Here is a 15323-nt window from a genome sequence, read left to right as displayed (position 1 = left end):
AGGACTAGACCTAGCAGAATTCCAGGGAAATTATCTGAAACCTCACAAGTGTACAGAAAGCAATACAATACAGGCAAGGATGATAACATTAGTAAAGAAAAGTGAACCACATGAACAAAAATAAGTCCAAATGGACTTTCATATCTTCTTCTTCTTTTTTTTTTTTTTTCAAATGCGAATGCCCACATTACAGTATGTTTAAACCGTGTAGCTGTGTATGTGTGCAGTTTTTGAAACAGGACTTTAGGCAAATGCTTTTTGGTAACTATTCCAATCAGTTGTACACTGTCAATTGAACCGTCTTACAGGGTAGTGTCTAAAGTGTCAATTAGAATTTTTAAATCAATTTTTTCAGTAAAAAAGTAAGAATACTGTAGGAGGGGAGATGTAAACCTGGTGTAATAAGAAGATAATTATTAGCCATGTAAACAGTTAATCTGATCATTTCTCCTCTATTGGGATAAAAATATACTTTCTGCATGTTTGCCCCAGGTTGGGTTAACATTTGGCAATAGCAAGTTTCCCAGAGGAAAGTTTAGTATTCTTGATTCTTGAGCTATAAATATGTTTTCAAAAAAATTATATTATTTATATTATTAAATAGTTTGAACATGTATGCACACATCTTACTGGATCAGTGTGCATGTAAGAAATCTTTAGTCCTGCAAACATTTATACAATTATGTGCTAAATTAAACGTTTTCTGTGCTCCAATTTAGGTGAGTTCAATAATGGATCCATTTCTTCCTTTGACTTCAAAATATCATTGGATCATATTCATATTTTACTTTTAATTATTATTCTTCACTGTGAAAACTGTTGACACAGAATGACCGATATCCTGGCATACAGAATTGTATGTACTTTACACTAATAAGTCTAAAACCTTTTTTTTTTTTTTAAGACCACACACACACACAATGGTGGATAGGTCCTGATGGGCTAGCATTTTCCCCAGACAGGCACAAATGAGCCTTGGGTGCCCATAATCCTGTCACTAGTTTACTGGTATGAATGAAGAATGAATGTTATTCAATTCACCTGGTGGTGGAGTAAATGTAATTGCAGATCACACATCAGTCAAAAGTTTGAACATACAGTGGAACCTTGGATTACAAGCATAATTCGGTCCGGAAGCGTGTTTGTATATCAAAAGCATTAGCTCGTAATTCAAAGCAAATTTTCCCATATAAAATAAGAAAAACTCAGATTTTTCCACAACACAAAAAAAACAACATAAAAATAATAAAAAATATAAAGTAAAAATAAAACAAATTAACCTGCACTTTACCTTTGAAAAAAGTAAAAATAAATCCTGTCAGATACTGTAAGTGTTTCTGTAGTGTTTGTGGGCACATACGCTGTGTATACGTGTACAGTTTGCGCGCACGCGCTGTGTGTGTGTGTGTGAGTGTGAGTGTTTGTGCACATATGCACTGTGTATGTGTGTGTGTGTGTGTGTGTGTTTGTGCGACACCCTCTCCCTCTTCTCGTCTTACTTAGTAACCCTCTTTTATTTGAGAGGGGGGAGGACCTCTGCGCGGGACGACTTTCACACACACACACACACACACACACACACACACACACACTAACGGCAACAATGTCTCATCGGGAAAACTAACAAGAAACACCTCTGAAACTTGAGTGTGAGCAAGCAATAATGGACTCACTGCTGTAAAGTACAAATAAAACAAATTAACCTGCACCATCCAGTCATAAGTGTTTCCGTTAGTGTGTGCATGCGCTGTGTATATGTGTATCTATATATGTGCACATGTGAAAAGAATTGCGACAGAGCAGTGTCTCCGTTAGAGAGAGAGAAAGAGAGTGTGTGTGTGTGCGTGTGTGAAGACGAGAGGAGGAGGGGTGTGTGTGAAGACGAGAAGAGGAGGGGTGTGTGTGTGAAGGCGAGAGGAGGGGGGAAGGAGCACAGTGTCCAATGACTCGCGCGCACACAAACGGAATCAGTGCAGGCTTAGAGAGAGAGATAATGGATCTTTAACCTCTCTAATGAGGCTTTCTTTTGCTTTACACAGTACACTCGTGCTGTACACACTCATTCAAACACAAAATAAAAGAGGTTTTACATGCACACACGTGGTCACAAAGTTATAGTAAACAGTACATGCATGCACAGATGTTGATTATACTAGTGAGAGGGAACAGGGGAGACGATTACCCACAATTCTGCAGTGCAAGAGAGAAAAAAAACATTGGCTCAGTTGTGATTAGGTAACACTCGACATCAAAATAGGAAGCACATGCGTAATACATGATACTCGGTACTCATAAACCAAGACTTGCCCGCTCAAATTTATTTTAAAAATTTGCTCGCTTGCGAAACACTCGCAAACCACGTTACTCGCAATCCCAGGTTCCACTGTATCTTCTAATTCCATGGTCTTTTCTGATTTGGATTTTTTTCTACATTGTAAAACAATGCTAAATGCATCCAAAATATGCAATACTATTCATTGAAGAGTTTATTTATATTGAAAGCCTTCATAAAGTGTCACGGTGCGGAGCGGAACGAGGTAAATTCAGGCGCAGATGAGTGACAGCAGCGTCAAAACAAGAGCGCGATCGAAATGCGGAGGTCAATACCGGGAGATAAATCAGCGCAGCGTTTAGGCCAAATCGTTAAACGAGAGCAGTAGTCAGAAGGGGAGGCGTTAAATCGGTAACTGGGAAATCAAGCAGCGAAGCGACAATCCAAAAAACGAGAAACAAAAGCTGTGGTCAAAACAAGAAAGCGTGAGGTCAAAGCCAGGAGATCAAAGAGCGAGGCAAACAAAACTGAGACGAGAAACCAAAAGCAAAAACAAGAAACAAAGCGGACTTGGCAACGTGAAAGCAGGAAAAATAAACGCGAAAGAATCGAGGCAAAAATACACAAGATAATCCAGCGATTTAAGCAGCGTGTGCTTAAATGCTGGAGTAATCAGACGGGGATTAGAGACAGGTGTGCAGACGGGGCGGAAACAGGGGCGTGGAAAAGGATACAGACAGACTAGGGTAAACATGAGCACATGGAGAAAGTGACAGCGTGGGAAAAAAAGAGCACAAGGCAGACCGGGCATAAATCATGACAATAAAGGCTCTAATCCGAGGTGCTGGTAATTGGAGATTTCTGAGGCTGGTAACTCTAAATGAACCACTTCTCTGCAGCATAAGTAAGTTTTGGTCTTGCTTTACTAAGATGGCCTTTATTTGCAAAGGCACTTGACAATCCTGTTCTTGCAAGAACCATTCCAGAACAGTTGACCTTTGTGTCTTAAAAAACAACTGTCTGTTGTTGTTGCTCAACTGCCTAAAGCATATTTGTTATTTCAACATTTGAAAAAAAAAATCTGTATTGTTCTATAATGTAGAAAATAAATCCAACTTTGTGTCCAAACTTTTGACTGGTACTGTATATGAGACACCAATATAATCCTGCAAAGGGACTTGTTCAAAGTTAATCTTTCAATTCTTTAAAGTGCTCTCATGAGATTTACTACTATTATATAGTTTTACTGTTCATAATGCTGTTTTATTAACTGAGAGTAAACTGTCAGAAACCACCTAGCTCTGGAAAAGTTGTGTGCAAATCATGACCAGTTTAAGGAACCAAAACATTATTCAGATAAAACTTGCTTATATCTGCATACTTATTTCAAAATAAGCCTGTTGCAATTCACAACTGTCTTTTCCTTTGACCTTCTGTCCCTTTTTAAGCTTATTAATAGTGCACATAGACATGCTCCCAAGTTCCACAACAGAATAGCATTTCCTTATCAGCCAGAGCTTAAATACCCATAATGGCACAGCTATCTGTGGCTGAGATCCCAAAAAAGGAAAAACTCCCTGTGCTCTCAGAAAGTAAGGAGTGTAAAACTCTCTCTCCTATGTCCATCACTACAACACTGAAAAATGTGTTGGTGCCTGTGGTCATTGGTGTATGCATGCAGAAAATGGGCAAATTTGGGCAGAAGCATTTACTATGTACCTAAATGAAATATTTCCTGTTTTTCATAGCGAATGTGTTTGTTTACACATTTTGCATATAATTCTTTTAAATCTTTAGACTAAAACAGAGGATTGTGAAATTAAATGATTAATTATAATCAGGTTGGATGATAATTGAATAGTTGTGACAGACATACTTATACATATCTGGGCTACACTGATAATCATCACATTTATACACAAAGGCAGGTGTTCAGCGAAATCGGATTTTACTTCGCTGGTTATTTGAAAGTCTAGTGTTAATGAAACAAGCATAACTACCAAGAATTACAGTGCTGAAATTGAGTACAAATTATGTCAAATTCAATTGACCAGAGTAGTTTAATTTCCTTACATAAATATGAAATAGTTTTATCACAAATAAATGTTACAGGGTGAAGGATGCACTCACTTGTGTGTCTAGGATGAGGAACATATCTGCTCCATTTCCCACCAGTCTGTTAGGTAGCCTTATGTCCACAGTGGAGCCTGGCAGTCTGCTTGGCCCATTGTTTATCACCTAAAACAATAAGATTGGGTAACGGTTATTTTCTAACAAGAACATAAAAAAACAAACAAACTTTAGGCTTTGCAGTCTCCTGAGTATACAATAATATAATAAATGGTTGCATACATGAAAGGTAAAGTTGAGAGGTTGGAAGTTGCACTCCAAGTCCTCCAGATGAACAAAGCGAGAAGAGTCAACAGAATTTCCATACTGGAATGAGGACGGTGTAACCACCCTGTGGAAACAGGTGTCCAGATATCTGTACCTGTAGGTATCTGTTTTGATCTAATATTTTAAAGTCAGCATTACCATTTTAAATACAAAAGTGACAACAACAGAAACATTACTGAAACAGTGCATTTGGTAATTATATACTAAATGAAAGCAGATGCATAGATTTATCTATTTTATTATAACAAAGGTGCCGAAAAAATTTTATATTATTGCCTCTATAAAAGAGCAAAGTCTTCTAAAAACGCTCATCAAAAACCTTTAGGACTTAGAGTTTAGTGTCATGTTTATGCCTTATATTTGAAGCAGGACTCTGGCTGTTTTAAAGTGGAGTGTTTTAAACCTGTTTTGTTTGAAAAGACCTAACTATTACAAGCAGCTGTGTAATAAAACAGAGCAGCTGCTCAGACAATGTTCAGCTGCATCATGTACAATAATCAACACTGAACACTGTGACTGTACATGGGGTTTAAAAGAAAATATAAAGCCTGTACAGAGACAAAATAATCACAAATGAATATGCAAAAGAAAGCATATTTTGTTTTTATACATTTACATTAGAAAATCACTATTTTACATAAAAAAATAGTACATTTTAAAATATATATACTGTTTTACATTTTAATAATTATTGTTTCGCAGTCAGGAAGAGACTGTCTTTACACACAAATACATAGCCTATTTGTTACTTTACCCATGAAGTTGTGTATTCAATGTGAGCTGTGTTAAACTTGAGCGATGTTGAATGTGAAATAAATCTTATCTGAGCTGCGTTTAAAGCAAGCTGTGTTTAGACCTTTTAAAGGACTGAACTCCTACCCAGTGACAGCTGTGTCCACCTCATGCATTAGCGGGATGGACAGTTCCAACAGGTTATCATGTAGTTTGTTCTCATGTTCTGGATTGGCACTAAGTTACACAAACAAGATTCACAAACACAGTGAGGAACAGAAAAGTCAGTGACAAAGTTACACACATTAGCACTTACTATAAACTAGCTTTATAGAAATGTTATACTTTATATACTGTATATCTATATACACACATTAAATCTTACCTTCTGGCATGTACTAAAAATATCAGTGTTTCATTTTTACCAGACAGATGACTTGTGTCAAATAGTACAGACAGATGGTACTAAAACAGAGAGGAACAAACAAACATAAAAAAATGACCAGAAATACAGCTCCCTAAAAAATTCTACTGAAACAACTAGTACACTTAACTCTCTTAAGTGAAACAGTAGATGAAATAAATTGAGATGTAATAAATAAATAGGAATTAAAGGTCGATGTATGACCAGTGTGACTGCAAAACGTGATAAAATTTTGGGCTTATTTGGATTTTTGGCAAATTCTTTTCCTTAGGCACACATGGGTGTCTATAGCAATATAAAAATAAATCTGAAAATCACTACATATTCTACTTTTAGAACTTTTCAACTATACTGTAACTAGCACTATTGTATTGTGATGTATTTGGGAGCCATGATGCATGACTTCATAGTCATATTTACGAGAAAAAAAATTAAGCAGAGAGATTTTGCTTGTTGTTTTTTAAACAAGAGATATAAGATACATGTGTTGAGGAGGAAGCTGTTGCAGTCATTATGTCTGATTACATTTACTTTTACAGCACTGTGCAAAAGTCCTAAAACAAACCTCAATTCTTCATATTAAATTTAGATGTAGATTAAATTAAAGAAATTGGAACAAATGTTTTACGGTGACAAGCTGCAGAGTGACTAAGTATACAATCTACAAACTGCTACTCAACAGCAATCTCATTTCACCTCTAATCAATAAGTATACTAATCACCGGCCTGATCCTATGTCATCATATGACTACACCTGTTTCTCACTAGTTAGATGTTGTTGTTGTTTTTTTGCTTGAATGATTCATAGGTCACTCTCTGGCTTAACAAACAAAACACATTCCTCTGACACTCCTCAGGTAACACTGGCATTTTCTTTCAGGAAACCTGGAGAACTATTCATCAAGCCTGCATTAAAAAATACAAGAAAGTCTGGCTGTGTACAAGCAAAATATGAAGAAATGACGGGTGGCATAAGACATTTACACATAACTGGATAATGCCCAGAAGGATGTTATATGGCGTTATATGATGTTATATGTGACACAAACCTCAGCACTTTTATCCTTGTGTCAATTGAATTTTCTATTGTTGTAAATAAAAAATCAACCAACCTATTACTGATACTAAATTGCATATTTTCTGTGCCAGGAAACGCAGATTTATCCATTGTGATAAAATTGTGGGAGGTCATAGCATTTTGCACTCTGTTATAACCAAAACAATTTGACATGATATTCTGGCATTTATTGCATCTTTGTAACTCCTTTTGCAACCACACTGATCATACTTTACTTAATTAAACGTGTGCATAAGTCAATCTATTTTACTTAGGGAAAGTGGCTCTTTTGTGTCCACCTTAGTCTGGGCTCTCATGAAAGGAAATCCCACACTGCATTTGAGGAAGTCCAGCTGAATCAGTTCACAGGAAATACCCTTCTCTTCCTGTAGGAGAAATTCACATTAATAAACACTAAAGTAAGATATTAAATTAATGAGGTTTTACTACCAAGCAGCCAATTCAGTTAGACCTGACACATTACAATTCAGCTACTGTGCTTTTTTTAAACAATCTTTTGTTAAAGGTATGGAGATGTTCTACATCCTGTTATCACAAAGAAATACAACACACCTGTACCCAAACTGTTTAGAATGACATTGGCTTAATAATAATAATGATATTTTAATGATTAAAAACTCATTCATTACATGCTCTTACAGTATATGCGCTTACTGGTCACTTGATGAGGACCTATTCTAATTTTGACATATGCTGAACTCACTGTGACATTCCTTAAACCAGTTTCAGATGACTTGTGGCTTGAGACATGGCTCATTATCAGGCTGGAAGGAGCCATTATTAAGGAACCATGTCCTCAGCAGCAGTACTTGCTGTGGTTATTGGTGCTTGATTGATTTCAAGGGACCCAGTGTGTGCCAAAAAATGTTCCCACACCATAACATCTCAGAGTACAGCCTGAATTGCTGACTGTATCCATGAAGCTCTTTTTTTATAAAAATTTGTGATTCAACTATTTTCTTACTGTAAAAGTTCAAGATTGAAAAAAGGAAATTAGAACGATTGAAATTCAAGGTGACAGGTGATCGTCCCAATCTTCAGCTGTCCACTTTTCCCCAGCCAGTGCCAAATGTAGCCTCAGATCTTGACTGACGAGTGGAAACCAGCGTGGGCTGTAGCCTATCCGCTAATAAAATATGGTTTAAACTCATGTGCATTCTGAGGTGCTTTGAGGTGCATGGATGTAAAGTGTGGTTATTTGAGTATACTACAGTATAGCTTTTCTGTCTAGTTATTCTCATGTGACCTATTCATCTTTAAAAAAAAAATTTTTTTGACAAAAACCGCCAATGTCTTAAGGCCATACGTGAATTAACTGTTCTTTTTACACTGTTTTTTGTAAACTCTAGACAACTTTATTTAAAAATCCTAGTAAATTAGCAGTTTCTAAAATACTTAAACCAGCACACATAATCATTATCTGAAACGCTTGACCTATATCTGCTTGCTTTTATGTGTTGTGCTGCTGCCACAGGGTTGGCTGATTAAATGACAGCAACGGATCTTGATGATTCAAACAGCAGTGGCCTTCGTATTGTACATGTTAAAACATGGAATAACTACATCAGTTGAAATATGTAATAATGACACTAAAGTCTGACCTCTGTTTGAGGCAGGAATGTCAAAAAATATGCACGTCAAATAAGCGACTATGTTAAAATGTGTGTACATAAAAGTCACAAGTGTATGCACAACTACAATTCTGATAGAACCATATAGGAGTTTTGGTCCTCACAAAGAGTTAGAAAATATGCATATAACCGTCACATCGTTCAGCAGATTGTCACACTCTACCTCATTTCCACAAACACCACAATGCCTATAACTAAGGCTGCACAGGACGCTAACACATTAATCTTACTTATCACAAACACCTATGCACTATTACTGTACTTATCCACAATATTAAAGGACTCAATACACAAACTTTACATGAATAAACTGACCTAGTTACCAGGCTCTAACAAGCCTTGCATTCTGTTGCCTGGTCTTAACCTATTTATTTATTTAGTCAAGTGACTCTTGTCTAGTCTTGTTTTACTATTATTAATTGCCTCTTTCCTGATTACAATTTTCCTGTTTTGGTTCTATGTTCTAGCTTTATAATGTAAAGCTTCCTTTCCCTGCACTTGCATCCTTACCAGTCAGCTGACAATAAAAAAGATAAAAATATATATAGTTCTGTACAATACAAAACAATACAACACAGCACAATTCAAAATTGTTTGCTAGAACATGAATGGGACAAAAATAGCTTGTTAAGTGCTATTGTTTTGGTTATGTCTATGACTTCTTGAATTTCTTCCTGAGGAGGAAGGATTACTAGCTAATGCAGAAGGCTTGACTGCTCAGAATACTAGTGGGGAAATTACAATAACACATCTTTGCAATTATCCTAAATGTTAAGCTTTTAACTTACACTATGCAGCTGATCTACTGTACTGACCTACAGTACTATGAATTCATGACAGCCTTATAAAGGAATGAACAATAAAATGCATCATATACAATTGTACTCTCTCTCTCTCTCTCACACACACACACACAGACGCACACACACGCACACACACACACGCACACACACACACGCACACACACACACACACACACAGAACAACATCCAAAAAAAATGAACAGTAAAGTTGGAAAACCTCTGGATAGTGTGTTTGGAAGCTTGTCCAAACACTGCATAGATTCTTTGGCTTTTTGTAAACAGTAAGGCTTTGACCCTTGCAGGGAATGAACATTTATGGTTCATGGTGCTCGCCTTCTACAGCCCATCCATGGGAGGCCTAGGGAGAGCTGAGAGCCACCAGGGCTCTGACAAGTGCACTGATAAAACAGACCAACTGGTGCTCATCAAACTTTTGTGTAGAAGGAGAAGAGGAGGACTCGAAGACTGCAGAGCAGGACATGATTCATGGGCCTGATGCACTGACCTGTCCCTGAGTTTACAATGGTGCTATTCTTAGCTTGACTAGAGTGCACTTGGAAGAAAATATATCAATAAATAGTCCCTTCAGATAACAGGGATGGGAAAGCTTGAAAATGTTTTTAAAACAGACACCACAACATTATGATACTTTGGCGGTGTATATTTGAGTCACTTTGCAAGTGACTTGGTTTACTATCATCACCACAGAATTATGAGCTCCATGGGCACCTAGCGTGGCACAGGGTAAATCTTCTTTTAAACCTTTACCAAGTGTGCTCGTCTGCACCAGTTATAAGATATACAGTAAGTACTGGGAATACTGGGGTGCCAGCATTTCCTTTATATCCTGACTGCACAGTGCTGTATTACAAACAGCAATACTCCCTTTCTAAAGGGCAAAAGAAGGGAAGACAGTTTGTTTACTTATTGTCCACCTGGCAGTCTGTGAGAAAGACCTGACATATGAACACTCTCTCTTTGGACTTGGCTGTCTGTCTTCACCATGTTTCACATGTTTTTGTCTCACTTTTGCTCGTTTATGCTGTAAAATCCCTTTCAATTTATTTTAATACAAGCAAATGTAAACTGTATACATGAATGCTCGTTATCATTTTAAATCAAATAAAGAGAATATATGACTTTTGACTCTAATAAAAGCACAGCGTATGTGGGTCTAGACATCAGCTGCCCTCAAAAGATTGTAATTCTGAAAGAGAGTTTCTGAAATCCATCAGCGGGAGCAGCTCAGCTCTAGAATAAGGTTGTAAAAAACAAACAATGAAGTCTCAAACAAAACAAAAGAAGTGCATGAGTTCATATGTGGTCCATCAACACGGGAAATAGCACCATGGGAATTGACCTGGCTTGACCTCTGCTCTGCATGGAGTCATATCTAAAACCGCTGGCTCTTTACTAAGCTGAAGTATTTCGAGTGTTTAAACATATGTACAGTAATCGAATAGTCAGAACAATGCTGATTATTGTATGAACTGCTCTTTCCAGGTGGGTTGTACCATCAAACAACTTTGGGTTTAACAAAACAGTCGTCTAGCCAACACAATATGGCCCTTGTCAAAGTGGCTCAGATCCTTACATGTGTAACAAGGTAATCCATGCTATTCACTTCACCTGTCAGTGCTTTTTAATGTCATGATTTATTTGTATATATTTAAAAATCACATTTTTAAATAGCAAATGGCAGGCACTTATCAGATTGTTTTTTTTCTGTGCAAACATATTTTTAAAGATGGGTAACAGATGGAAAAAAACTAATTGAGGGAATGAAACTAGAAGTCCTTAAAAGTGATCATGCCTGCCAGTCCTACATTTGTTTTCCTCTCTACAGAAAAATCCACACATTGTTTGAGTCTGAGTAAGTCCAGTGTGACCAATATCTTACACAGCACACGAGTGCTTACAACAGAATGTGTTTTGATAACTTTAGCTTGAGTAAAACACATGTTACTAGAGTACAATTTAAAAGATGCTCCTGGAGGCTGAGATATGGTGATAAAAGAAGGCTGCAATATGATGATAGCCAGCTGCTTTAGCTTACACCAGCAAATCTGGCACCTCCTGTTTCCTGCACTTCCTCTTCTACAGTACTTTCTCTCTCTCTCTCTCTCTCTCTCTCTCTCTCTCTCTCTGTGTTGTTAGAAATACTAGATATGCTACATGTGTCTGTGTTTTAATGACTCACCCGCTGCAGAAAGTTTATGTAATGAACCTCCCTGGAAAAATTTAGGTAGATGTTGGTGTCATAAGCGTCATCGCCAGCATTTACAATGGTTATATTGAGAGATACATTTTTCACTCCTCCGAGAGCAAGGTGGGGCCTGATGTGATGTCTGAGCGAAAAACATAAAAGAACATATAGGGCAACATGAAGCTAAGGTTTTGCATTATTATACTATACGTATATTATACTATACTATATATTACTACTATTAAATTATTAATATAGATTATTAAAACAATATGAAATATGCATGCAATGCACTTTCTTAAGTATGTCAGTAAGTGTCTAAGATTCTCTAATGTTGAAATAGACATGATATTCCTTCTGCATACACACTTGTAGCATATCATGTTGTTTTGAATCATGAATGAGAGAAGTCTCTCTCTCTCTCTCTCTCTGTTACATGCACACTTACACACTCCTGCGTTTAAATATTTAAATCAGTCAATTATTAAAAATCTCACATGTGACTTTAGCAGTGACGTTAAGAAAACACTATCACCATTTGGACAAAACAAACAAACAAAAAAACATTTTTACAAAGCTGACTCCTAGACCTCCTTAAAAGGTGGAAGATGGATGACATCCAGTGGTAGTCAGAGCCAAGCATGTGTCAGAGCCCCAGCATACACACCCACAGACTCAAACTTTATGACGTCAATCTCCAGCAAGCAGCAGCCAAGTAAAAAGAGAGCAACAATGAAGAGAACGGAAGAACAGATAGAAGATTTTACCCTGAAAGCAGCAATTTGCCGTGTAGCTTCAGGTCAGCAGCACAGTCATCAGACAGACAGTTCTTTTCAAACCAAGTCTGCAAACAGACAAAGTACAGGATGTTTACACAAGTTAAATGTTTGTGTAATAAATTGTGTGCTAGAGGGTGCTATTGTGCAAAAATTTAGACATTGTCTTTGGATCCTGCATGGACATTTTTCTGATCATGGGTGGCTTAGTGTTCACCTTTAAAGATTCCAAAACCAAGTTACAGTTACAGTCCGCTAGAATAAAACAATATTTTTGTTGGAATAATTATAAATTTGGCACCTCTGCTTTTAGAGTACTTAAAGTAGTAAAAAACTGATTTGTTAGGAAGGATACTAATTCCATGATAAATTCCACGATTCCTGATGTACTGTACTAAAAGTACTGGAGAGTAAAACATATGGACTAACAAGAATGTGGGCATTAAGATGAGCCTTACACAAATAAAACCATCAGGCATTCACATTCCACAAAAATAAACATTCATTAATGTCTGGGAAATTAAACTTCTTGAATCTGAATTCACTGAAAAAAAGTTTAGCATTTAGCAAAAGAAAGCTATTCTTTATTTAATCAGGCTGCAGAGGCCAGTAATAATTTAAAGTGTTCAGCAATTTACTGAATGTCTCTCTTGGATGGTCTATAAAATTTAACCTCATTTCTTGCAGCAATCTTCTCTCCTTTTTTCCAACGCAGTACAGGAGAGAGTGAAGCAAGCTCATGTTTGCGATGAACATCCAGCACATGCTTGCCCAGGCTGTAGGATGCCTCAAAAGTGATTGCTGCGAACACGTCCTTAACTTCCTTCTGTGGACACAAATTTACACAGGTTTAAATGGAACAAATAATCAAATAAAAACACCTGTAGGTTCTACGATGTAGCTCATGGGTTTATTCAGTTTTTTTTTTAAGCATTGTATAGTCTGAACTTGGGGTGAATGTGCTGGGACATCTACTCCTGGGAAGACTGGCAACTGTCTTAAATTCTTTTCACTTGTAAATAATCTTTATTGTTTTATAAAGATCAACTCCAAGTGGAGGGCAGAACATTGGTGTAGGGGTTAGCACTGTCGCCTTGCACCTCCAGGCAGGATTCCCCTCTCTGTGCGCATGGAGTTTGCATGTTCTCCCTGTGCTTGGTGGGTTTCCTCCGGGTACGCCGGTCTCCTCCCACAGTCCAAAAATATGCAGATTAGGCTAATTGGCGTTCCCAAATTCCCTGTAGTGTGTAAGTGAGTGCATGTGTGTTTGCCCTGCGATGAATTGGCACCCTGTCCAGGGTGTACCCTGCTTCGTGCCCTAACCCTCCTGGAATAGGCTCCAGGTCCCCGCGACCCTGAATACAAGATAAAGCGGTATAGAAGATGAGTGACTAAGTGAACTCCAAGTAGTTTTGAAATTGTTTAACCTTTTACAGATTAATGTGCAGCAAAACAAAATCTCTGAGACCATTGCTACTGTCTTTCCCTCTTGGCACGTGGCACTGTGACACACACCAGAATGTCCCAGACCAGCAAACTGACAAAACTTCTGCTCTTATAGAGACCTGCACACATAATCAAACAATTAATCAAGGCTTGATGATTGGCTACAACTAACCATTTTCAATCCTGTCCTCAGCAGTAACACTAACAGTTCAATAGCAAACTGAGATAAACAATGTTTTCAGAATTTGACTCATTTTGGCAAATTATTGTCTGCAGGCACAGATGGTTGTGTATATCAAAACATTTTTCTTGAAAATCAATTCGGAAGCTTCACTATTACAAAGTAACACTTACTGAAAAAAGGTTCAATTAATCAAAATCATTTAAAATTCACATAGATATAACCAACACAACTTGGATATAAAAATTGTTAATTTGTGCTTTTTAACCCGATGTTTTTATCTTAATGTGACACAGATCTAATTTTTTATGGCTATCTGAATGCACAAATCTGATGTTTTTCAAATTGGATCTAGGTCATTTTCTTATGTGGTTCTAGATCAGATATATATCCGATACACCATCATGCGGCTTAAAAAACAACAGGCAGATCGGAATTTATGCATCTTATTTCCTGTGCGTATGCAATGTTTTAATTCACATGTGCTAAGAGAAGACGCATCAATGTGCGCATGCGTGCCATTTCAGAGGACAGATGCACAGTCAAAAAAAAGGCCCTTTTAACTATAAATGTGAACCATCATCACATGTGAATCAGATCTGAACAAAAATCATAACTGTACAATGTGGCATGTAATGAAACAATGTAAAAAATATCTTGCTTTTTTAAACCTTTTTTTGGGGGGGTAAAACAGACTTTTTCTAAAGCTGATTTATTTATTTTTTTAAAGATATCTCAAGTTTGCATTGTTCACATTTTGCAGGTTGCCTTTTCTGCCTATAACGTCTCTCATTCTTTATCCTGGCAATATAACCTGGATCTATAAAAGTAGAATTTCCTTGGCATACAACTTGGAAACACTTAAGCAAAATGCTGAATTCGATTAAAACCCCATGATAGTTAAAGGATGCCAGTGAAACATGGATAAAATAAGCCTTTAGTGCTTCCTCTTTCCTATCTACAGAACATTAAACATCACTCAGTTCTTTGAAGATAGATGTTGGGCTTGGTTTTCATCAGTTTCATTGTCTTTGGACACACAGAGGAAACAAAAACAAACTGCCCCTTTTAGCAGCTCTGTGCCTCTTAACGTAAAACCAGTGATGTCGGATAATGCATACTCTGCAATCTCTTTGTATCACACAGGTCATGTTGATGCTTTTGTATACTGTACCTTCAGCTAATTCCTCTCCCATTCTCCATTTCTCTTTGTTTTATCAGTTGCTTTTCCTATAGTTCCCCACCCATTATTTCCTCGGCAGGGTTAAATACTGGGTCTAAAATTTTCCCTACCACTAAACTACCACTGAGGTGAAAACTTTATATTTCCGATTATTAAAAAATAAAAAGCCAAGAAACTTAATAATAAAAATAAAT

The 15323-nt window shown here is 37.1% G+C and overlaps 1 protein-coding gene across 1 annotated transcript in view; it reads right to left on the bottom strand.

Moving 5' to 3' along the window:
- Positions 1-15323, bottom strand: part of itga9 (integrin, alpha 9) — an 80753-nt gene that overhangs the window by 12135 nt on the left and 53295 nt on the right. The window contains exons 16-23 of the mRNA XM_053501857.1: positions 12993-13145; positions 12311-12387; positions 11538-11685; positions 7182-7268; positions 5787-5866; positions 5549-5638; positions 4625-4733; positions 4403-4510 (exon numbers count right to left, since the gene is read on the bottom strand). Of these exons, the coding sequence (XP_053357832.1) occupies positions 4403-4510; positions 4625-4733; positions 5549-5638; positions 5787-5866; positions 7182-7268; positions 11538-11685; positions 12311-12387; positions 12993-13145 (852 nt within the window). The remainder of the gene's footprint in view (positions 1-4402; positions 4511-4624; positions 4734-5548; positions 5639-5786; positions 5867-7181; positions 7269-11537; positions 11686-12310; positions 12388-12992; positions 13146-15323) is intronic.

The sequence above is a fragment of the Clarias gariepinus genome, chromosome 8 (genome assembly GCF_024256425.1).
Source record: "Clarias gariepinus isolate MV-2021 ecotype Netherlands chromosome 8, CGAR_prim_01v2, whole genome shotgun sequence".
In the NCBI taxonomy this organism is placed as follows: Eukaryota; Metazoa; Chordata; class Actinopteri; order Siluriformes; family Clariidae; genus Clarias; species Clarias gariepinus.
Note: the sequence above shows the minus strand (reverse complement) of the source record. Positions and strands in the feature narration are given on the sequence as shown.